The sequence below is a fragment of the Mustela lutreola genome, chromosome 10, assembly GCF_030435805.1.
Source record: "Mustela lutreola isolate mMusLut2 chromosome 10, mMusLut2.pri, whole genome shotgun sequence".
NCBI lineage: Eukaryota > Metazoa > Chordata > Mammalia > Carnivora > Mustelidae > Mustela > Mustela lutreola.
Window position 1 is genome coordinate 48,370,668 of NC_081299.1, and position 25,650 is coordinate 48,396,317.

Here is a 25,650-nt window from a genome sequence, read left to right on the forward strand (position 1 = left end):
TTGAGCTTGTGGAACTTCTGCTATTTTATTGAGCAAGTGACATGGCCATTCTTGGATGCATCAAGACGGTTATCCATAACTGTTCCATGGAGCCGAGTACCACAAGGAGAGACAACCCAGAGAGGGATAATGGCTCTTTTGATCAGTTTCATAATTTACCAAAGTAGGTATTATTTAATTCTATTTTTCAGATTAGGATACGAGTTGAAGAAAGTAAAGTACCCTATTTAATTCACAGGCAGAAGTTAATAAATGGTAAAACCTTGAACTGAATTTAGGTATGGCCTGCAGTCCACCCCCTTGAATCTTTAATGTTGTTTTAGGTACCTCAGAGCCCTGTGATCTCTTTGGACCTTTGATGTACTTGGGCTAAGAGAGACCTCTGTTCTGACCCTGACTGTTGCAACAGGCATCATCAATGATTCCGTGCCAGCCCCTGAAAGTGGCCCTTTCCATTCGACCCTTTATTCTTGCTTAATTTCTTATCTGCTTTAAAAGCAGGGGGAAAAGTTCTTAACTTTTCAGAGCAGAACACACAGCTGATGGTGAATGCACAAAAACACAGTGTGACCCAAATAGTATAAAATACCCATCCAGGGACATCAGCCTATTCTTAAGAAATAAGCATGGGGAAAGGAATAGGTGGCCCCATTTCAGAAAGCCACCTGGGAAATGGAACAGACACAGTGAGGTAAGAACAAGCCTGCACTCCTCCTACCTCGTTCCTGAAGGACTGTAACAGAAGTTGGCATGAGGACTGAGAAACAGGTCATTGGAATCAGGTGAAAAGGACAGAGGGGTAGTGGCAGAGATCTGATTTGGAGTGATAGGTCTAATCTAGCACCCGCCCATAATGATTCTACCTTATTTTATTAATTCACTATTTTTTGAGTCCTATCATGTTCCAGGCACTGTTCCTGAAAAAGACAGATACTGTTCCTGCCCTCAAGGAATATATTAGTTAGCTACTGCTGTGTAACAGTGCATCTGAAAACACAGTGGCTTAAAACAATAACCATTTAACTCCTAAAGCTCTGGGTGGCAGTTTAGGCTGGGTTCGGCCGGGAAATTCTTGTCTCAGCTGGGATCACTCATGCATCTGCATTCAGCTGCTGGATATGCTTGGGTCCAGCTCATCTCAGATGGTCTCAGCAGAGCTCTGGGGGTCAGCCAGCTGTTAGCTAGGGATGCAACAGCAATGACTAGAGTGTGTTTCTCATCCTCCATCGGGTTACACAGGCTTGTTTACATGGTGGTAGCAGAGTTCCAGAGGAGCAGGCAGAAGCACACAAGGTCTCCAACTTGGGGAAAAAGACCTCCCATATGGTTTAGTCCAGTTTGGCAGGGGTTTTTGTGTTTGTTTGTATTAGGGTTTGACGTCAAATTCCATGGACCATCAGCGTTACTGATGGTCCATTACTTGACCTTCAATTTTCTTCCCATTGTCTCCCCTCAGCAACTACATGCAGAAGGACTGAGCAAGATTCTGGCATTTCTGGTTCCCTACTATAAAATACTGTACCAGGGCTCTGGTGAGTTTAGGCTGGTAATATTTAACCATTCAAAAGCTGACCATCTGTTTGCCAGAAAAGTTCACACCCACCCCATAGTTAAATCCTTGAGGAAAGATGCCTGATAGAGGAATTGAGGCAAACAGATACTCTTACGGATGGAAGGTAAATTCCACATTGTTTCCCAAACATGTTCCCCGCATTTAATTGGTAGTGGTCACACTCTACTCGGTCCTGATTCCACAGCCAGTGTAGTATTCCCTTAAGTAAACTACAGAAACTGCTTCCTTGTAGAAACCTGCATACAAATAGGGAGTACTAGCTGCCTAGCTGACTTCCCAGAGGGCCATTCTAGGGTGGGAGCAAGGTAAAGCTTGGATAGTGCCACCAAGTGTGACAGCGTTTGAGGGCAGCCTCTGGCTGCCCCAGGGTCCAAATTCTAACTCTTACCAAACATTTGGGACCACTGTGACCTGAGCCACCACCACAGGCTAGAAGCAAATCCATGTCTAAAGAAGCAAGCAGGAAAAAGGCAGATTTCAGCTCTAACTTTTCTGATAAGCTGTATGGTTACCAAACCACTCAAAGTCCATTCCTTTAGAGGAAGAATCATTATCTGCTTTTCATCTCCTGGATGAAAAGGTAAATCATTCACAACATAACAGATCTGCTCAAGGCTCCATCAGAGAAAACAGCAAGGCTGGGATTTGGATTGTGCTTCCTCTTGAGTTCAATTCCTATGGCTGTCCCTTAGAGTCACGTTCCATTTCATCACCTCCCTTCTGAGTAGGTGCCAGTGCCTTCAAGGGCGCACCACTTTTTGCCTTCCTTTCTCCTCTCCCTGCCCGGCGACTTCCGACATCAGGACCGAGGGACTGCACAGAGTCGGTGGCTGACTGGGGAGATGGTGATGCCCGTTCTGTACTTCAAGCTCAGCTTCTCATCGTTGGGGGCCCTGAAGGTAAATTTTTGCACAAGGGACGTGAAGAAAATAAACAGCTCAGACTTGGCCAGCTGTTCTCCAAGGCATACCCGCTTTCCTGAAAGGCAAAAGCGTAAGACAAATCATTTTTCCATCTGGTGTGGGTGCCCACCCGGAACTGATATCTCCTACTTCTTGCAAAACCTAAGCAGAAGAAGGGGCTGATAGGTCCCAGAGCTTTATGTACAGAGGCTCATTTAATCTGACAACTGTCCAGGCCAAAGTGTAAGTCTGGACTCAAAAACTCCCAATGCTTTCAGGGGTCAGGCAGCTGCCCCACAGGGTGAAGGCACAGGGTGTAGGACAAAAGAGGAGGGAGGCCTGGGTTGACCTCAAAAGTGGAACTGTTAGCTGAAAGGCTTTTCAAAAATCAGTCAGCAAACAACATTAGCAGACAGCAAAACAAAAAACTCTGTGTTGATTAATTTATTCATTCCTTAAGACTGTAGAAAAGTATAAGCCAATAAAGTTTCTAAAATGCAAGATGTCTTTCCCTTATGTCATGTTTTCCTCCCTCATGACTGCGGGTCTCATGGCCATGGATGGCCCTCTACATTGGAGTTTTCCCAGGCTCTTTCCTTGAATAGTCCTTAAACATAGCAGTCCTTCTCCAGTGGGGATTTTGCTTCTAACGAGGGGGGCGTGTCCCTTGCCGAATCCCTTGGCCCACAGTTGGCACCATTTCACTCCTTGTTATGTGAGGGAGGAACTGGAGGCAGAGGGAGATCCAGTTCAACTCCTTGCGCCTTCTAGCCATGTGATTTGGGCATCAGGGGGAGCGTGTGTGTGTGTGTGTGTTTACAATGGGAACCTTATTTTAGGGGCACCTGGGTGGTTCAGTCAGCTAAGTGTCAGACTCCTGATTTCAGCTCAGATCATAATCTCAGGGTCATGAGATCAAACCCAGTGTTGGGCTTAAGATTCTCTCTCTCTCCCTCTGTCCTCTACTCCTTAAACAAAATAAAACAAAAAAACAAAACAAAACAAATAAACCCACACACTAAAAATGGGAACCTTATTTTATGTGTTGGGTGGGCTATACACTGAATCCAAATAGATCAAAGAATTTAATAACTTACATTGAAAAACAAACTAGCTTAACACATCACCTAGATAATAATAAACATTCTAGCTATAAAATAGCTTAGCATTAACTTCCTCTGGTTAATTCTCAAAAAATGGAAGAATACAATTTAAAAGACTACCTTTATTTTTTATATATTTTTTTATATTATGTTAGTCACCATACAGTACATTTGTTTGCAAATAACACCCAGTGGTCCATGGTATATGTACCCTCCTTAATGCCTATCACAAGACTACCTTTCAGTAAAAACATTTTGGATGGTGGGATTACTAAAATAGCTTTCTGCATATTACAGTTCTTTACTGTGATACTTTCCATAGCATGCCTTTTATTCTGAAACACTTTTGAAGTACAGAAAACTTGCAAGAATAATACAAAGAACTTGTTTCTTCTGAGTTATTTATTTGAAAGTGCCTTGTCTATATTACCTATGAAATCTTTAGTATGGATTTCCTAAAAGCGAGGACATTCTCCGACATAACTACAGTATAACCACCAATTCAGGCAAACTGACACATTGCTACCATTTTGCCCCCGAGATCCCCAATCAGATTTTGCTATTTGTCCCAATAATGCCCTTTATTGGAAAAGGGCCAGTTGAGTATCAACTGGTGCATTTGGCTGTCATGCAAGTGACAAGCTGCCATGTCTGACATTTTTTTTTTTTTCTTACTGAGCTTTTCACTTTAATTCCGTGCAGTATTATATTAGTTTCAGATGTACGGCATAGTGATTCAACAGTTCTACACATTGCTCAGTGCTCATCATGGCAAGTCGCTCCTTAATCCCCACCACCTATTTCAGGCAACCACCCACCTCCCTCCCCTCTGGTAACCATGAATTCTCTATAGTTGAGTCTGTTTCTTGGTTTGTGTCTCTCGCCTCTTTTTTTCCATTTCCTCATTTGTTTCTTAAATCCCACATATGAATGAAATCATATGGTATATGTCTTTCTCTGACTAACTTATGTCGCTTAGCATAATACTCTCTAATGCCATCCATATTGTTGCAAATGGTAAGAGTCCATTCTTTTTTATGGCTGAATGCTATTCGTGTGTGTGTGTGTGTGTGTGTGTGTGTGTATCCACACCAGGTCTATATGACTGGCTTTTTTGAAGACAACAAACAGATTACTTGATAAATGCCTCTCATGTTTCCTCATGATTAGATTCAGGTCGTGAGGTCATGCATTTCTGATAGGAGTAACACCAAAGTGAGGCTGTGTTTTCATTTCCTTCTATTGGGTGGTACACAGTTTTGATTTGTCCCGTTATTGGTGGTGTTAACTTTGGTCACTCAATTAAGGTGGTGTCTACCAAATTTTCCCCTGTAAAATGATTATTTTTCTCTTTGTAACTAGTAAATACTTTAAGACTATGTTAATGAGCCATTCCTCACTGACCTTTCATCCACTAGTTTCCATTGCTGTCTCTTGGCTAAATTATTTATTACTCTGATGGTTGCCAAGTCACGAGCTTTAAAATTCCATCACTCCTTCCACATCTATTAGCTAGAATTCTTCTAAAGGAAATTCTTTCACTCATACCCACTTTTCTACCCATTTATTTATATCAGTATGAGTTCAGAGCTTCCTATTTTTATTCAAAGGGTTATAATTTGTTATCACTATTTGTTTTGATGCTCAAGGTGTTCCAGATTTGGCTATTAGCTGCCCATTCAAGCTGGTATTTCCTTAACTTTTGGGCACAACAGTGTGTTTCAGGCTCATCTTACCCTTTCCCAACCCTAGAATCAGCCATCTTTCTAGAAGTCCAAATTCCTTTTAGTGGATAATGATATCTAGAAACCAAGATCTGGGCATTTGGCATGCTTGCTGATATCAGGGTTGTGCTGCTGTCAGTGCACATCAGAGGCTAGAGCTGGGGAATCTGTATGTATGTACTTGAGTATATGTTTAAATATATGTATATGTATCCGTGTTTACGTCTATATTTCTATATCTGCCAACCTACCTATCAGAAATCTGAGTTCATATCGATAACCTCTGGTTCCAACTCAACACCAGAGTTCAATCTATCTTCTCTTTTTCCCTATTTGTAACTTCCTCCCATTATTATCAGTAGGTCTCCTTTTTGGATCTGTATCCCTTGTATGCGACCCATCACCACCACAGCCACGCTGCGCAGACCCCCCTCATCTCACTTGTGCTTTGACCCCCACTCTAGGCTTCTACTCTCCTCTTCCTTGCAACAGCCTCCTGCAGTTTCACTTCTGCCGTCTCTTTTGTGTGTGTGTGCTTATGATAACTTACTTTCTCCCTAAGTAATACATATTCATCACAGACTTCTTTTTTAAATGCATGAAAAAGAAAGGTATAAAGAAGATGATAAAAGATGTAAAAGATGGTCGTAATCCCATAATCCTTACAAGAGCCCTTGTTAACATTCTGACATATTTCCTCACGGTCCTTATGGGGATCCCCCTGGAAACTATAACTGGTATAATTCTCTGTGCTGCATGTGCTACTTTGTATTTTCCCATGTAATCAAATACTCTTAAACTCATTAATGTATGCATGCCTTCATTTTGTCCTTTGCCTAGAAGGGGCTGTTGAGGAAATAAAATTAGGTAACACCTGCGGAAGTGTTTAGTAAATGTGAACGTGCAGCACAATTATGCTGCTACTACATTATTTGGGGCCTGTGTTTCCTACCAACATGTGTCTCATTCATCTCTGTTCCCTCTGTCTTTCTCTCTACCCATCACACGTAGCATGATGAGCAAATTTGTTAAAATGGTACCTACTCAGCTGTCCTGTGAGTACTAAGATTCTCCTAGAAGAATCCATTCATGATGACAAAAGCAGACCCAGATAGTCAGAAACCAGTAGTAACCAGCTGTGGGTAGTGAGCAAAGTTCTTCCTAACCTCATCCTCTGTGACCAAACGATCTTATTTGAAAAATAAGGAACCAAACTCTTGCCTTTCCTGAAGCTGCCTGCTGCCATGTCAGATCAACCTGGAAGGACTTCAGTGAGGAAAAGAAAATAGGAATTTGCCAAAATAGCTTCACAATATTCCCTGGTTATGTACAAGTAGTAATTTCACACATGATCTTCTTTCCCAAGAAAAAAGAAGGGGCCGTCCATATCTCTCTTAGGGACGCTGTCTCCAGAAAGTGCTAGACCAAGAAGCAGGAAAAGCAACTGTGTGCCAAAGATGGGAGTGGGGTGGGAAAGAAAAAAACAGTGTGCTGACATTTTCTTAACTCATTGGATTTTTTAGACTTCTGTTTCTTCTGTTCAGCTAACTCTCATTCTGTCATCCCTCCTGTGGGAATCCCCAAATTGTTTGCCTTCTTTGAATTTCATTCTCCTCCATCACGGGGATAAAACTGACTGCAAACCAGCTCTAATTCCCCTCTTCTCCATGTACTCATATGTGACTTCATACCCTTTCCCACCAAAAATTATAGTATTTTCCACTCCCTTAGGTGGGACTGAGTTTATGACTTGCACTGGCCAACAGAATGCCGTGGAAGCGACAGAATGTCGGTCCCCAGCCTGAGCCTTAAGAGACATTTTATGCTTCCATTCTCTCTCTCGGGATCTTAACACCAACATGTAAACAAACCAGGCTAGCTGCTACAGAATGAGAGGTAATGTGGAAAGCTTTGTTGTTCCAGCTGAGGTCATCCTAGATCAGCTGTTCAGCCAGCTGACCTCCCAAACACACAAACAAACTCAGCTAAGACCCAGCAGAGCTACCTAGCTGAACTATAGACTTATAAGCAATACTACAGTTTTAATAACTTATTGTCTTAAGCCACTGAGTTTGTGGACTGTTATGCATGCGTATGCTAACTGATAGCTGTGGGATGAATTCTCAATCAAAGTGGAAGGGCCTTTAAGTGGGAAGATGAGTTAGATTCCAGTTTGTGGTAAAGAGAGCAGTAGACCAGAAGTATAAAACCTTGAGTCTTGGGCCCCTCTTCTGCCAATTTCTGGGGCACAGGATCTTGGATAAGAAACCTCTCCCTTATTCTCATATTAAGAATGGAAATGCAGCTCACATTTCCTCATATTAAGAATGGAAATACAGCTCATATTAAGAATGGAAATACAGCTCACTTTCCCGTCTAATTATTAATAACTGGGTTGCTGCAAAGATTAAGTGAGATCATGTGCTTGCAAATGAAGTCTGTAATTAAGAGGGTATGATAAAATTCTCAATAGCAGAGCACCAGTGAGGCAAGAATAATTATAGTCCTTGAAATTTACAGCTGGGACTTGGTACTGAAATACAAACTTTGAAGCTACTGTAGACAGAAGACTGGAAGATATTCTTACATCTCATAGCAGCTTTCCTATTAGGGAGGACTTGTCCAATATGGGCAAAGATGACATAGAATGAGGTGAAGTAAGACAAAGATCTAATCAGAATCCGTCCAGGTATACTCAGGGTGGTATGCCCCTTGGGCTTCAGGTCATACCACTTGGGTTCAAATTCCAGTTCCTCCCCTTGGAAGCCTTAGTGTCATCACCAAAATGACAGTGGACCACAAATTCAATTTCTATTTATTTCTAAGTTAATGATAAGCAGACTATCGTGTATTCCATTAGTGAGGGCTCTGTGTAACGTGTAGCAGGGAGAAGAGGAGGGGGAGGGCTAAGAGAAAGACTCTAGATTCAGACACTCCTATTTGTTTATAACTCACCTATTGAAAAAGGCAGAAAGGTTTCCCTTTTCTTAAACTGTCCATTCTCCAGAAAATGCTCCGGATTGAACGTGTCGGGGGTGGCCCATTCTGCGGGGTCCCTGTGCAGTGCAGTCAGATTGGTCAGGATCATGGTCCCCTGGAGAAGGCAGCAAAGACTCAGGCAAGGCTTGACCCACACAACACACCTACTCAGAAGAGTAGCAGTCCCCTGACTCCCACACCAGGGGCTGATCACACCCCACCCCACAGACTCCCTCCCCCTCCCCAACTCACTGTCTTTCGAGCCCAGTCCCTCTCCCACCTACCCTGGCCCCTGCTCTTTGTGATGGGACAGCTTAAAGTGATGGGTTTGCAGGGCATTTGACCAGGGAAGTGTAGATTCTATTGTCTGAAGAAGGGATCTTCCTACAGGGACTGCTCCACACTCTAAAAGCAGAGTGAGCTTTGAACAGGATTTAGTGATGCCCCACCCATCCACATACCCACATCTTGAATACCTTTCAGTAGCTTCCCACCACCCTTAGCTGAGAGACCCATCTGCTGACACCCCCCCCCCCCCCCCAGTTTGGACCGCTCTCCTTCATCTGCGCTCACACTACAGAGGCCTCCTTTCAGTTTCTCAAAAATGCTATGTTCCTACTCACTTCCAGGGCCTTTTACAAGCTCTTCACCTTGCCTGGAATGCCTTTTTTCTCTATCACTGATCTAACTCTCAATCATCCTTTAATCCTCAACTCAAACACTTCCCTTTGGAAGCCCTTTACTCCTAGTTCCATATCTTTATGGAAACCAGCGAGTTCTCCCAGCTGAGCATTTATCATGGTTTATAAGTACATACTTGCATGATTACTTTATTCAGAGTTGTTTTCCTAGATGGGGGCATTTTAGATGCTTAATGGACATTTATTAAATTACTAAAGAAATAATGGCTATTTTGAGCATTTTCTAAACACTACATGAATGATCTTATTTTATCTCCACCTCTGGAGTAGTTTTAAAGTTGTACGGATAAGTCAGTCAAAGCTCGGAGACATGAAGTGACATGCCCAGAGTCATACAGTGGAAGGAGGTAGAGCCATGATTTGTTCAAGGTCTAGTTTATGTCAAAGCCATGGCTCCATGCTTCTATAAGATACAGTCAGTGAGGGGCGCCTGGATGGCTCAGGTCATGATCTCATCGTCCTGGGATTGAGCCCCACATCAGGCTCTCTGCTCGGCAGGGGGCCTGCTTCCTCTTCTCAGCCTCCTCTCTGCCTGTGTCTCTGCCTACTTCTAATCTCTGTCTGTCAAATAAATAAAATCTTAAAAAAAAAAAAAAGATACAGTAAGTGAGATTTCTCAGTTCCCATGGTCTTTATTAAAGCTGATATTAAAAATCAGGGGTAGAACGACTCTGTTGAGCTAAACGAATTGCTAGAAAAATGCAAACAGTACCTGTGAAATAACTTAGACCTCAGCCTTCACCCAAAAGATGGCAATCAGTAAGAAAACAGTGAATGGAAACAGCTGTAGGAATAGGTATAGGAATGGGTAAGCGCCTCCGGTTCTGTCCCCAGATAAGGCACACGCAAAGGGACCTAGACAAATTGGAATGGATCCACAGAAGCAGGCCAAGACCTTGAGAAAGAAAAGGAACTGTATGTGCAGTGTGCAGAGAGGACACCAGAGGGCCGAGCTGTCGTGGAGATCTTAAGACTGGTGGGCAGCTTGAGAACAAAGTTTCCTTTGTGAGGAAATTGAATCAGTAATCAAAAATCTCCCCACAAACAAGAGTCAAGGACTGGATGGTTTCCCAGGGGAATTCTACCAAACATTTAAAGGAGAATTAATACCTATTCTTCTGAAACTGTCTCAAAAGAAAAGAAATAGGAGGAAAACTTCCAAACTCATTCTGTGAGGCCAGCATTACCTTGATCCCCAAACCAGACAAAGATAATAATAAAAAAGAACTATAGACCAATATCACCGATGAGCATGGATGCAAAAATTCTCACTAAGTTGCTAGTAATAGGATCCAACAGTACATTAAAAGGATTATTCACCATGACCAATTGGGATTTATTCCTGGGCTGCAAGGTTGGTTCAACATCAGCAAATCAATCAGTGTGATACAGTACATTAATAAGAGAAAGAATGAGAACCAAATGATCCTCTCAATAGATGCAGGGAAAAAAAAATTGACAAAGTACAGCATCCTGTCTTGATAAAAACTCTCCGCCATGTAGGGATAGAGGGAACATAATATCATAAAAGCCACATACGAAAAACCCACAGCAAATATCAACCTCAAGAGGGAGAAACTGAGAGCTTTTCCTCCAAGATCAGGAACATGGCAGGGATGTCCACTCTTACTACTATTGTTTAAAATGTACTGGAAGTCCCACCATCAGCACCAGACAACAAAAAGAAAGAAAATGCATCCAAATCAGCAAAGAAGTCAAACTTTCACTCTTCGCCTATGGCTTGATGACTCTATGTAGAAAACCCAAACAACTCAACCCCAAAATTGCTAGAACTGATCATCGGGATTCAGCAAAGTCACAGGATATAAAATCAAAGCATAGAAGTCAGTTGCGCTTCTATACACTAACAGTGAGACAGAAGAAAGAGAAATTAAGGATCCCATTTGCAATTGCACCAAAAACCATAACTTCCCTAGGAACAAGTCTAACCAAAGTGGTAAAAAATCTGTACTCTGAGAACTATAGAACACTTATGAAAGAAACCGTGGAGGACATAAAGAAATGGAAAAACATTCATGCTCATGGATTAGAACAAATACTGTTAAAATGTCTATGCTACCCAAGGCAATATACAGATTCAGTGCAATACCTATCAAAATGCCATCAGCGTTTTTCACTGAGCTGGAACAAACAATCCTAAAATTTGCATGGAACCAGAAAAGACCCCAAATAGCCAGAGGAATATTAAAAAAGAAAACCAAAGCTTTGGGCATCACAATGCCAGCCTTGAAGGTCTATTACAAAGCTGTCATCATCAAGACAGCATGGTACTGGCACGAAAACAGACGCATAGATCAATGGAACAGAATAAAGAACCCAGAAATGGTCCTTCAATGACTCTGTGGTCAACTAATCTTCAACAAGGCAGGAAAGAATATCCAATGGAAAAAGTACAGTCTCTTCAACAAATGTGCTGGGAAAATTAGACAGCCACATGTAGAGGAATGAAACTGGACCATTTTCTTACATCATACAGAAAGATAAACTCAAAATGGTTGAAAGACCTCAATGTGAGACAGGAACCCATCAAAATCCCAGAGGAGAACATAGGCAGTTACCTCTCTGACCTTGGCGGCAGCAGCTTCTTGCTAGACGCGTCTCCAAAGGCAAGAGAAACAAAAGCAAAAATGCTTTATGGGGACTTTACCAAGATCAAAAGCTTTGCCCAGCAAAGAAGACCGTCAACAAAACTGAAAGGCAACCTGCCGAATGGGAGAAGATATTTGCAAATGTCTTATCAGATAAAGGGCTAGTATCTAAAATCTACAAAGAATTTATCAAACTCAACAGCCAAAGAACAAATAATCCAATCAAGAGATGCACAGAAGACCTGAACAGACCTTTCTCCAAAGAAGACATACAAATGGCCAATAGACACATGAAAAAATGTTCAACATCACTGGGCATCAGGGAAATACAGATCAAAACCACAATGAGATACAACCTCACACCAGTCAGAGTGGCTAAAATGAATAACTCAGGAAACCAGATGTTGGTGAGGATACAGAGAAAGGGGAACCCTCCTACACTGTTGGTGGGAATGCAAGCTGGTGCAGCCACTCTGGAAAACTATGAAAATTCCTCAAAAAGCTGAAAATAGAGCTACCCTACAGCCCAGCAATTGTACTACCTGGTGTTTATCCAAAGGATACAAACCTAGTGATTTGAAAGGGCACATGCACCCTAATGTTTATAGCAACAATGTTCGCAATAGCCAAAATATGGAAAGAGCCCAGATGTCAATAGATGAGTGGATAAAGGTGTGGTATATATAAACAATGGAATATTAGCTATCAAAAAGAATGGCATTTTGCCATTTGCAGCAACATGGATGGAACTAGATGGTGTAAATGGTCTCAAATGTCCTTTCATTCTTCAATATTCTATAACCCCATGATTATGAGGCAAAATTTTCCAAGCCTGGCAGGTCCCTAGTGCTGTGAGAAACTCCACCCTGGCAAAGCAAAGGGCCACACGACAAAGTCTGACGGAGAATTGCTGCTTGCTGATCCACACAAAGATCCATAATGCACATCACATGGTTAAAAAACAAAAAAACTGAGACATCCCACAGCAAAGAAAAGCCAGTCTTTGCCTAATCATAGGAATCCCCCTTCCCCTCAGGTATTGAGCATACAGCTTAATACCTGTTAATGTCTAGTTGAATTAACGTTCCAAAGACCACACATAGGGAAAAAAAGCCAGTATTATCTCCGGTGTAACATAGCACTCTTCTCATGTAAGCGATTCCCTAGGACAAGGGTATTGGTCACAGTTTCTACCATTTAAAAAGATGGGCTTGAGGATCTGAGGCCAGGAGTCCCTGGTTACCTTGGGCAGGTAGTATCCAGCAAGCGTGGTATCATCTGTCACTTCCCTGGGCACGTTCAGGGGGATGATGTTTGCCATTCTCTGTACCTCGTGGATGACAGCGTTGGTGTAGGGCATGGCCTCTCGAGTGGCTAAGCTCGGCAGCTGTGACTGACCAATCACCCTGTCGATCTCAGCTTGGACTTTTTCTGGAAAAGAAAGTTTTTTATTCTATTATTCCACAACCTTCCTTAAGCCTGATTAAGCTGAAGAACGGAATAATCAGGATTAAAATGACTAAAAAAAAAAAAAAAAAAGAAGAAGAAGAAAGAAAGAAAGAAAAAAGGCTAAAACTATAGCAGGCATTATAGACTCTGGTTTTTCAGGAGATATTTCAGAGTGAAAAGTGGGCCTGGATTTAGATATATCTGGTTGCAAAGTCTTGCTCTGCAGCATTACTGCTGCAAGTTACTGAAACTCTTTGAGCCTCTGTTTTCTCTTCTTAGTGAGGATGATCTACATTCCTCTTAAGGAGATCTTGAGATTTACATGAACTAGTTTAGGTGAGCACCCAGCAAGTCAAAGAAAATGCTAACTGTGCCCCAATATACCTTTTTTCCCTCTTTTTTTCTTTTTCTACAATAGTAGAGATTTTAGCAGGACTCCTGGTTGCCCAGCTATAGACTACATTTCCCAGATTCCCTTGTGACTAAGTGTGACCACATGACTATGTTCTGGTCAACAGACTCTATGTAAAAGGGATGTTTAATACTTAAAACATATCCTTAAAGGAAGGGTATGCATTTCCTTCTTCCCTTCTTCCCTACTTCTTCGAGGAAAGGCAGCCCTTGAGGTGAGCCATCTTTGAGAGTGCAAACAAGGGCATCATTCTAGATACAACAGAGCAACATGCTGAGAGGACCTTAGAGCCCAGAGGGCTCTGCAGAGTCCAGCTCAGGCTTTTTTATTTTAGAGAGAAATAAAGTGAATTTCTTTCTCACTGGCCATTTAAAACATTTTTAAACTTGTGGTAAAACATATGTGACATAAAATTTACCATATTAACCATATTTGAGCATACAGCTTAAAGATTTTATATATATATATATACTCATATGTGTGTGTATATATATATATAAACACACAATGTTGGTTGCACAATGTGATTTTATATATATATATAAAATGTATATTTTATAATATACATATATTATAATATACAATATATTTTAAAATATACATTTTATATATATACTATATATAAAATATACATATAATATATATTATATATGAAATATTATATATGTGTGTGTGTGTATGTGTGTATATATATATATATATATATATATATATATATATATATAAAATCACATTGTGCAACCAATCTCCAGAATTTTTATCTGGAGAAACTGAAACTGTACATCCATTAAACAATAACTTCTCATTTTCTCCTATCCTGAAGCCCTTGGAAACCACCATTCTACTTTCTGTTTCTATGTATTTGGCCACTCTAGAAACCTCATGTAAATGGAACTATCAGTATATGTCTTTTTGTGACTGTATTCTTTAACTTAGCATAATGTCCTGAAGGTTCATCCCTGTTAGAGCATGTGTCAGAATTTCCTTCCTGTTTAAGACTGAATAGTTTTGTTTATCCAGTCTTCCATTGATGGACACTTGGGTTGCTTCTGTCTTTTAGTTGTGGTGAATAAAGTTGCTATGAAGATGGGTATAAACATCCATCATTTTAAGCTATTGTTATTTTAGAGACCTTATTACAGAAGCCAAATCTATAACCTAATGAGGTAGCTTTTCAGCTTTTTAGAAAATATAATTCATAGTTCTAAAAGCATTTTACATCATGACTAAAGGCACATAAACACAAATATACACACATGTGAAACATACTTCTATGTAGAATTATGGAAAGAAATAGTTTCATGAACAAATTTATCCTTACTACATGGGAAAATCTTTTCTGATCTTTTCTATTCTATTTTTATTTTAGGAAAAAATGTTGGTCTTGGTCTACTAAATTGATTTTATGTCCCATTAACAAACTGTTACCCACAGTTTGAAAAACTGTATCCTAATATCCAGTCTCTCCTATGCTCAAACTGTTCTGGGTCCTAGAGGAAAAAAAAAAAGAAGAAGAAGAAGATTGCAACCATCACTGCTTTGAATGGACAATAGTCTTTGTGGAAGATACATGAATAATGTGCAATCAGCACAGCAGTGGAGGCATATTATGGCATCTCTAGAGGAAGAAAATAATCCTAATAATCCTAAAGTCATCTTTAAAGGAAGTAGTTTCCTACAAGCATGAGGGAACATCTTAGAGGAGGTTGTATTTGAGCAGATTTCTTCAAGCGCCATCTGGTGATTTGCCATATAGAGAAACTGTGGAACTACATAAGTGGTAAAGGGAAGAGCAGTCCTGATGGCAGAGGCATAAATAAGGACAGTGCAAAACAAAACAAAACAAAAAACCCAAGCCCCAAAACCAAAACAAAACAAAAACTAAAAAACAACCATGTAATTTAGTGAGACCACCATGCAGGGTGGGTGGAGCTGAGGCTGGACAGACAGAAGGAGGCACATCAGAGGGTGTGATATGCCAGACTAAGGAGTTTGAACATTATCCACAGGGAAACAGAATACATTACTTACAAGGACGGAAGGCTGTAACCAGATTTCATGTAAGAATGTCAGTCTTTTCCTGGGACTCACCACAATGTCAATTGACTCCATTGACTCCCCCCTAGACTCTGGGTTTTCTTGAGGGCAGGGACTTTGTTATATTGCTGTGATGTGAACCCATCCGAATCCAACAGAAAAACTGAAGAAGGTACCCGTTTTCAAGTATCACCTCATGATTGTCCTAGCTTTTCATTCTACCATGCTATCTTCTAGCCCCAGCTAGGGGGAAGTATGCTCCAAGAGGTACCATTCTGTCCGGGCCCAGGGACACTCCCTGACATGCTCACCTTGGATTTCTGGGTTGAGGGCCAAGTAAAGCAGACCCCAGCGCAGTGTGGTTGAAGTTGTCTCGGTTCCAGCGAAGAAGAGGTCCAGGGTGCTATAGATGAGATTTTCTTCATGGAAACTTGATGTAGCATTGTCCCTGTTCTAGAAAGCACAATGTTTATTGGTTTATTCAGTTGGTTCTTGGTTGCTACAATACACAGGGGCTTCACCCTAGGGTGAGAACATGAAAGAAAAGATCCCTCTTGGCCAGCTCAAGAGGTAGAGGCTTATTATGCAATATCACTAGCATCCTCCTGCCCCAAGTGCTGGAAGCTTTTGTTGGCTTTGGTGGATGAAAATCAAGATAACTTTTTCGTTTATGCCTATAATTTGGGAGAATCTATTAGTACAGTGGAAAGAGAAACAGCTTAATAGAAAGACAGACCTGGATTCCAATATTAGCTATATCGTTGTGAACTATCTGCATGACTGAGGGCAAGTCAATCTCTATGCACCTCAGTTTCCTGTTTCAAAAAAGAGTAATGAAATACATGTGCCCTTTAAGATGGCATTATGAATTACATGAGATATAAAGAGCACGTAACAAATACTCAACACATGCTTGTACTGATACCAGGAAGAATAAACTGAGCTCCTCTTATGTAAAACAATTCTCATATTTCCCTATTAATCTCTTCCTTTCTAGGTGAAACCAAGAAAGCTTGATTCCATCAACCTCACAGCCCTCCATCATCTTTGTCACCTTCCCCTGGAAGCTTCAATCTGTCAACCGACCTCTCAATGTGTGGCCCCATACCTGAACAACATATAGAAAGGAAAGTCTCCTCCTCTGGGGAGAGATCAGTGCTTCTACTAATGTTATCCAATATGGTGAAATAAAAGAGGAGGTGGATAGAAATCCACCAATCTATCAACGCCAAGAGGAGGCTCAACTAAGCTAATGAGTGAAAGATTATGACACGGATGCCTGGATGTTCATTGACCACAGGGTTTACTGTGCTGAAGGCAGTCCCCCCAATGTGGCTTTTCCCTGCGTCTTTCCTATAATATTGGAAAGTGGGTGGTAGGAAGATCAGGGAGGAAGGCAAAAGTCCCACCCGGGCCCTGAGCTTGAACTCTGGCATCCAGCTTAGCTCTTCTTGTGTTCTGCGCTGGGGGCTAAGGGAAGGGACAGTCAACTGGGCACAGGTCCAGCTAAAAATGAAAGAGTCCTTTGAAGATTATTTGTTAGTTTTCCTTTTATATATAGCTCCTTCAGATATGGGCAAAGCATGGAGAACAGAAGATGAACAGGTAGTATTTGGGCATCCTCAAGGCCTCAAGCCAAATATTGTTCAACCCCTATCTTTATTTCTACTTACCTTGTCAATCCTGAGTAAATGCTGCTCTTATACTCTATGAAAGGCTGCCTCTATATTGACTGCCCCGTGGTAAATTAAGTAATGACCCACAGAGGTATCCATATCCTAATTTCTGAAACCTGTGGATGTTACCTTATATGGCAAAAGGGACTTTGTGGTTATGATTAAGATTCTTTTTTTTTTTTTTAAGATTTTATTTATTCATTCGACAGAGAAAGATCACAAGTAGGCAGAGAGGGAGAAGCAGACTTCCTGCTGAGAGGAGAGTCTGATGCGGGGCTCAATTCCACAACCCTGAGATCATGACCTGAGCTGAAGACAAAGACTTAACCCACTGAGCCACCCAGGTGCCCCATAAGTTAAGATTCTTGATGCAGGACAATTATTATGGATAATTCAAAGTAATTACAAGAGTCTTTATAAGAAAGAGGCAAGGGGGTCATAAAGATAAGATGTAAGGATGATAGCAGAGAAGAGGCTACATACTGGCTTTGAAGATAGACAAAGTGGCTGTAAATCAAGGCAGCCTCTAGAAGGAAAAGTCAAGGAGACAGATTCTTTCTTAGAGCCTCCGGAAGGAACCAGCCCTGCCAACACCTTGATTCGAGCCCAGTGAAACTGCTTTCAGATTTTTGACCTCCAGAACTGAAAGAGAATAGATCTGTGTTGTTCGGAAACCCCAGGTTTGTGGTAATTTGTTATAGCAGCAATGGGAGACTAGTATACCCCCATTTGTTCTTTAAGAACAAAGAAACAAGTTTGGTTCCCTCACCTTTTCTATTTCCTTGAGGTAAGCGTCAATAAAATCTCTTGGTTCAGCAGGGTTCCAGTCTCTCCTGTGGGTTTCAGTCATATGAGCAATGAACAATTTCAGTTTCTCCCAGTTGCTAAAGAGTGTTTGATGAGGTCCAGGAAGAAAATTCATAATCCATGGAAAAAGATTGTAGAGCTAATTGAGAAAAACAAAACACTCATAGAGACAATCTGATGCCCATTTTTTAAGACAAAATAATTGATCATCTCTGTCTTTCATTTATTTGCTCTTAAAATTTGGGTCACCTTAACTCTTCTCTCTCATTCTCCTCTCACCTGCTGGCAAAGCATTTCAGCACTCCATCCGAAGTGTATCCACATCCCGCTGCCCCAGCGATATTGCCCCCTAGTACCAATCACCAGCATTTCTTACGTGGGTGCTGTCACAGCCTCCATCAGCTTCACCGATTCCATTCTTAACCCACTCCCCACAGAGCTCCCAGAGGCATCGTTTAATAGTTCAATCAGATCATTTTCCTTGTTGGCTCTCAATCCTCAAGTGACTTTCCATGACTCTACATCATTCTCCTGACATAAGCTCTGCATGCACCAGCCAACCCCTCCTTGCCTCACCCCCCACACAACCGTCTCCCCCTTTGCTATCACTCCCTGCCATCTTACTCTCTCTTACTCACTCCAGCGTAGCACCACTGGTCTCTATGATGCCATCAAGGATGTTCTTGTTTGGGTCTTTGCATTTGCTATTCCTTCCAGCTAGAACGCTCTTCCTCTGAAATCTGTAGAACTCTAGTTCCTCATTTCATTAAAGTGCTGCTCCAAATATCACCACCCTGGAGGGATCTTAAAACCTAATGATCCTATAAGCACCCCTGCTACCCTCTCTCCATTCCCTTATCCTGTTTTATTCTCCTTCATAAGGAGAATTATCACTCATATGTGTGTGTGTGTGTGTAGGATACATATATGTGTTTCATGTGTATGTATTTGCCTGCCCTGCTATGACATAAGCTCCATGTAGGTAAGACATTTTACTGAAAGAAAGCACTTTTAAAAATATTTTCTCTAATAATATCTGGTAGAAAGGAGCATGACAAAATGGAAAGTCACCTAGACTTAAAATGAGACAGATATAGGTCCATTAGCTCTGCTGCTTTTTAACTATAATATTTTGGTGGTGGTAATGATGATGATGATACAATTTGTTGCTCCTTAGTTTAAATAGCTGCCAGTGGGGCCCTGGGATTATTCTGGTGGCTGGATGACACGAGATCCATATAGCACCTAGCACAAAACCAGTGGACCACTATCTGGATTTACTTACACATTCCCAGGTCTGCTTGTATACACCATGATGTGTCATTTCATTTTTAAAGGGTTTTTTCTTTTTTTTTTTTTAATTAACAGATAAAGTTTATATTTGTCCATCAAGATGCCTGGCCTATTTTGAGACTCCAAGAAATACTTAATAACCTTACCCTACTGCCCCTTCTTACCCTCTCAGGAATTACTTTTCCTTGGGGAACATCAGCTGGGTACCCACTTAACTCTTATGACTTTCTGTCTTAATAGGACTGGAGAACATGGAATTATTGAACTGGGACTGCTGTGATTAGAAATGAGAACAAGGAATTCAAAATAGCTTTGACAATAATAATAGCTCACATTCATTGCATACTTCAAATGTGTCAGGAATCACGCTGCTAACTGCTAACTGCTAAAAGCTAACTGCTTTATTGGTTTTGAAGCGATGGGTCCATAAAGCTCCAGGCAAAGATATTTTTCAGGAATAAATAAAAATAAATCCACTTTTAGGTACTAGAGAGGTGGCCTTAACAGGGCCACTTTTCCCGTAGAAGTCTCTTCCAAATCCAGGAAAGTGGTTGAGAGATCAAGAAGCTGAGCAGTTTCTGACAGACTCACAGACCCAGAGGGACAAAATGGAGAGCAGGGTCCGCCAAGGAAAGGGTGATGTTTGAACCCCAAAGGTCTATATGGAATGAGAAGATTGATAATGTCAAGTGTGGATGGGCAGGTAAATAGTGTAACTGCTTTTGAAACCTTTAGACATCTTTTACGTCCAGGTATAAATTCAAGAGAAATGAGTGGGCATGTCACATGAACAAGGGTACAAGAATGTTCACGGCAGCTATTCATAACATCCCCAAACTGGAAACAACCCAAATGTTCATCAATAGAGAATAGAGCAACAAACAGTGGCATATTCATACCATGAAATACTATTCAGAATTTTAAAAAGAAAAGAGCAACTGACACAGATAATCTGCAAACAACCTGCCAAGGGAGAAGCCAAGCACAGAAGAGTACTTCTGGGGCCAGCAGAGTGGCTGGGTTAGGGAGGGACATGGAGGGGCGGGACCCAAAGTCAGTGGCAATATCTTGCTTTTAGATAAAATGACATGGATGTATAAATATATAACATGGACATTTTATTCTTTGCATGCATGTTAGAAATGTTCTTTGTATATAGTCAATATCCAATAATATTATCAAAAAACACTAAAGTCAACAGATTGATTTCAAATAAGTTTGAGTTGAAGTCAATTATAAAAGGCGATAACTTTAGCTTAAACAAAAAGATGATATTTAGTTGGAACCCATCTGTGTCTGACATCAGCTCCAGTATTCTTGTCCAAGATGCAGAAAGAGAACCCCTTACCTGGCATCTCATTGATGCCTCCAGACACGTGACCTCATCCAGCAACCTCAGCAATTCCTGAAACTGTTCATCCTCATACTCAAAGCGCTTCCCAAAGGTGATGGAGCAAATAATATTGGAAACTGCATTGTTCATCTTGAAGTGAGGGTTGAAAGGCTGTCCTGGAGGTGGAAGAAGAGATGAATCCTTTGATTCGCTTGTTTCTGTTTTCTACTGAGAGTCTGCTCTTCATGACATTTAACATACTGAGTATAGATTTGCCTGTGAAGTTCTGACCACAGCCCCCTACACAGGGTCTGACATATAACAAGAACTCGGTCAATACCTGGGAAGTCATACTAACGACCAGCATTTAAAATCAGGAATGTGTTTAATACCAGTCTTCTTGTGCGTAACCCTAGAGCTCCGTGAAGGCAGGTTCATGATTGGTTGGTCACTGTAATATTCTCAGTGCCTAGCATGGTGCTGTGCACAAGGTAGGTACTTAGGCACTTAGTAAGTATCTGTTCAGTGAGTGAATGAATGAGTCACAATCTCCTGCATCTGTCCTAGGAAACAACTCACCATTCTCTTCTTCTATTGCCTGGATGAGGTAATGGGCTTCCTCCTGAATGCGTTCCTCTAAGCTTTTTCTTCCTAGACCAAAGTTTCTTAGTGTTGCCAGGGTAAACCTTCTTTGCTCCTTCCATGTTTGGCTATTGGACATGATCAATCCTGGAAATGAAAAAGCCAACATTATGATATTCTTATTCTGTTATGTAAATATATGGCAAATGGTATGGGACTATGTATTGGTGGGAAGACGAAGGGCATTAAGCCACTTGAAAACTATTCAGGGAAATAATCCCAAACTAGTGGATATAGTGGCTAGCCTCATTGCTGCTAGTGCAGAGACCTGAGTGTTTTTACTGCATTATGTAAGTTAGCACTTAACAGAAACTTTATGAGATGGGTATAACCCTTACTTTGCAGGGTCAGAATAACCAGCTGAAGAGGCATTTCAGGTCTGCTGGATTCCAAAGTCCATGCTTTGATTACTGGTCACATAAATATACTGAAATATTTGTTTTATGTTACATACTAAGAATGCACTCATGGATAAGATAAAATACACACTCATAAGGAGGCAAGGCTTTCCAAGAACATCTTATCTAAACTGGACCTTGAAAGATAAGGAATGACTCAAGAAAGCAAGGAAGAGTGACTATTCCATGCAGAAAGAATAGCACACGGGAAAGTAAAGGAAAAAAAATCTTGTTATATTCAAAAATTCATTTGTTTTACGACACAGATAAGGCCACCCTCCTTTCTTTTCTTCACCTCCAGAGAATACTCCAACTCCTCTGAGTGCCTGACTTTGGCCTCCACAATCTGCATGAGATAGCCATCTTTGTCAAATCCAGGGGAACTTTTCAACCTTACTTTTCTTGACCTTTCAGCAGTATGAGGACTTTTCCCCTGAAGCCTTCCCTTCCAGGTGCTCAGGGCAGCACACCCTACAGATTTTCCTCCTTTCCATATCTATTGCTAGCTCATCCTCTTCTATCAAATTTTGAAATGATGGAGTTCTTCAAGATAAGCTATAAAGCCTCTTCTTCCCCAAAACCCCACGCCAATCTCATCAACTCCTAAATTTTTAAATAGCATCTATTGATAGTGAATATTTATTTCTGTCCCTGAGCTCCAAACATACACCACTGTTTGACTGGCTTAGACTACATAAACGCCTTTCAAACTCAGCATATCCATGATGTTCTCCATGCAACTCCACACCCAAGCTAAACATCTGTCCTACTCCAAATATTCCTCCTATTATCTACCCACTTGGTGTCTACATCACCTCATTCAGCTTTCCATCTCCATGTAGGTCATCATATCTTATTGGATTTACCCCCCTGGATACCTCAAATTCGTGAATCTTCACTGCTACTAACCTGGTCTAATCTACTCTATTGTCATTTATTGCCATCTCCCTAGTCTACACTGCGACCTTTTCTAACCTAAAATCCTACCATAGTCTCTTGCTCCTTGTATGCCATTTTCTATGGGGCAAACTACACAAGATTTTAAAATGTACAACATAAATATGGTGATTCCTTCATCTACTTAAAACCAAGAATTTCCATTTTTATTAGCATAAAACCCAATACACTTAACAAGAACTTGTGTGAACAATTCCTGGCCAACCTCAAGAGGTTCATCTTCCTTCCGTTATCTCCATTTAATCCCTGCACTTGCCACACTGGCTACCTTTTACTACCTCAAGTTCACTGATCTTCTTCCCACCTCAAGAACTTTTCTATTCTAGTCTATATGCCTGATTGCCTCTTCATTTTGTTAACTTGATTGTCATTTATCTACATTAGCTTTCCTTGAATCCAAGGATTAGGTTAGATGCCACTAATAAATGCATCCTGTACATATCTTAATAAGACTGATGCTTTAAGTTATGAGAGCGAATTGATGCAGTCTTTCTGAATAGAATGTAAGTTACCTAAAGACACAGATTTTATCTGCACTACTAACTGTTGTGTTGGTAGTGCCTGTAGGTAGTGCCTGGTAGTGTTGGAAGATTAACTATATCAAAAAGGAATTGGAAAGCAACTGAAAGAAATGGTGCTTTGGTAGAGTAATAGATTTGAGTTATCCATTTAGATTTTTAAATGTTTTGCATTTATTATTTTTTAAAATGAATTTTCCAAGAAATAATTACTGAAAGTAACTTAAGAAATAACACAAAAACTTGAATATATATAGCCAATAAAGAAACTGAAAAAACATTTATTTTCTATTTTTGGGGGGTTTACAGAGATTTTATTCATTCATTCATTCATTTATTATGTTCAGTTAGCCAACATACAGTAGTGTTTATATCTATTAATGACGATTTTAAGTATTCTTGCCAAAGTGTTCTAACACAGAATGGAAGGCTTAAGATGCTGTAACAGCCCTAACAAGAAAGCACTGAACTAGAGGCAAGAAGAGGGACTTACATAAGCATCAGAAGGAAGCAGAGCTGCATCGATTTGCCTAGGGGAAGAGATTGGAGCAGGAAGCAGAAAGAGATAAAGAAAATGCATTGCCTCTTTCTCTGCCATCACTGAGTAATGCAATTACTTGTTCATCAGTGTTTCCAGAGTGAGTTCAGGCAGGAGACCCAGCTTCTTCTAAATCCCTGACAGAACCTGCCAGGTTCTCTAAGAGATGCCTTCAGTAGAGAATTGTGGTCATCCAGCATCCAGCGTTCTTTAATTTCTGAAATTTTATAATGGGCCTGCTCCATGAGAGTGTTGGAGAATTATAGCCACAGAGGCATCTTTAACAGATCATAGACTATTGAACACAGCCACCTTACATTGGTTAAGAAACTTACCATTGCTCTTAAAGATACGTCTTCGGACAGGAGTCACAGGGCGGTTCACAAAGATTTGGTTCTGGTCGACAAGGACTTCTTTGATCAAGGGTAATCCAGTTACGACAACTACAGGTAAGTCACCAAGCTGCATGCTAAAAATGTTTCCATATTTCTTCACAAACTGAAAAATAGTCACAACTGAATATGTACATGTCTGTGTGTCCGGGAATGGAGGGGGTTTGTGTAGCTGGGGAAGATCTTGTACTGAGGAGAGTCTATGTGTACCTTGGCATGATGGGAACATTTCTTCTCTGTTTCCCTTTCTCCTCCTCTCTACTAGAGTTGGATTGAATTCACTATAGGATGTGTATGTTCTTTATAAATATTTATTCATATATTTAACCTACACCACTCTCCTAAGAACAAGGCATGAGATGTAACTATAATAAAACAAACAAGGTCTCTAACCCAGGAGCATCTTAGCTTAGAGTCTAGTGAGGGGAGATAATTCAGAACATGTGACAGGCCAAAGAAGGCTGATATTGTTAATGTAAGTCTGGAGTTGCAATCATGGACTTTTTAGTAAATCGTAAGTGTTGAAGTAGAAGACAATATCCTTTTCCTCAACTTGAAAATTCAAGTGTTAGCTGGGACCAACTGTGCAGAAAAGCACTCTAGTTCCTGACTAATGTGGGCACCTTAGCTTTATGGTTCATTAGCTGTGGGTTCTTGGGAAAGTTGTTTCACTTTTCTTTTTTCTTTTGAGCTTCAGCTACAGAAAGGAAAAAATAAAACAAAACAAACTCCCTCAAAGAGTTTGGTGAGGAAGAATGAAAGCAACTGTGTGAAAGGCACTTGGTTTTCTGGTACCTGGCGCACAGCTGCCTGAGTCTCTGAGGAATGACTGGGCTCATGGCAACAGAGAGGACGAGAGCACATGGGTGATGTGCTGGAGGAAGGCACATAGACACAGGGTGCCATGTGAGGCCCTTTTCACTGTTTGTTTTATTTAATCTTAAAACCACCCTCTGGCATTAATGATCTTCCTTGTCTTTCAGAAAAGGAAAAAGAGTCCTAGCCCAAGTAATGTCACCAAGGTAACAAAGCTGTTGGCTGGTGAAGGGAATTTGTCAGGCATTATGTAAGATTTGCTTCTCAAGCCTGAGAAGGCACCAGACCCTTAGAGTTTAGTGGGAGGGAGAGAGTGGGAGGAAGAGAACGGAAGAGTGTGTGGTGTGTCACAAGTATGCACAAATACGCAGGTATGTGCAAGTGAGCTGGATGAGAGTGAATGGCTACTAATCAAGGTATTTCCTGACTTGTTCCTTCAAGAGATGACTCTCAGTAGACCCTACCCCTGCCTCTTGTTCTCACGTGCACTGTGCCCATAATCTTGCTGATCACTTTACAGGAGGTAAATGTGTAACACACTGGGCACCTGAGAACATTGTAGTGTAGAGCATGCTGCCCAATGTACAACAATCACCAAGTCACTACCCAAACAAGAGAGCAACAGAACAAAAGAGATTAAAAATACGATTCAGGAGGCTAAAATAGGCTTAATATCAGAAAGGAAGATAGAAAAGAGATAAGAATTCACCCAGGAACTATAAAAGGTGAACGAAAGTAATAGGAGACAGGAAATTTAAGACAAATGGTCAAAATTCCAAATGTGGGATTAA

At 40.9% G+C, this 25,650-nt stretch overlaps 1 protein-coding gene across 1 annotated transcript in view; it reads right to left on the bottom strand.

Annotated features, from left to right (window-relative positions):
• The window catches only part of LOC131809515 (cytochrome P450 2J2), a 35,619-nt gene continuing 9,969 nt past the window's right edge, over positions 1 to 25,650 (bottom strand). Inside the window, exons 2-9 of the mRNA XM_059136669.1 lie at positions 23,987 to 24,149; positions 21,178 to 21,327; positions 20,614 to 20,774; positions 17,935 to 18,111; positions 15,801 to 15,942; positions 12,835 to 13,022; positions 8,258 to 8,396; positions 1 to 2,551 (exon numbers count right to left, since the gene is read on the bottom strand). Coding sequence (XP_058992652.1) covers positions 2,373 to 2,551; positions 8,258 to 8,396; positions 12,835 to 13,022; positions 15,801 to 15,942; positions 17,935 to 18,111; positions 20,614 to 20,774; positions 21,178 to 21,327; positions 23,987 to 24,149 — 1,299 coding nt within the window. The 3' untranslated portion in view covers positions 1 to 2,372. The remainder of the gene's footprint in view (positions 2,552 to 8,257; positions 8,397 to 12,834; positions 13,023 to 15,800; positions 15,943 to 17,934; positions 18,112 to 20,613; positions 20,775 to 21,177; positions 21,328 to 23,986; positions 24,150 to 25,650) is intronic.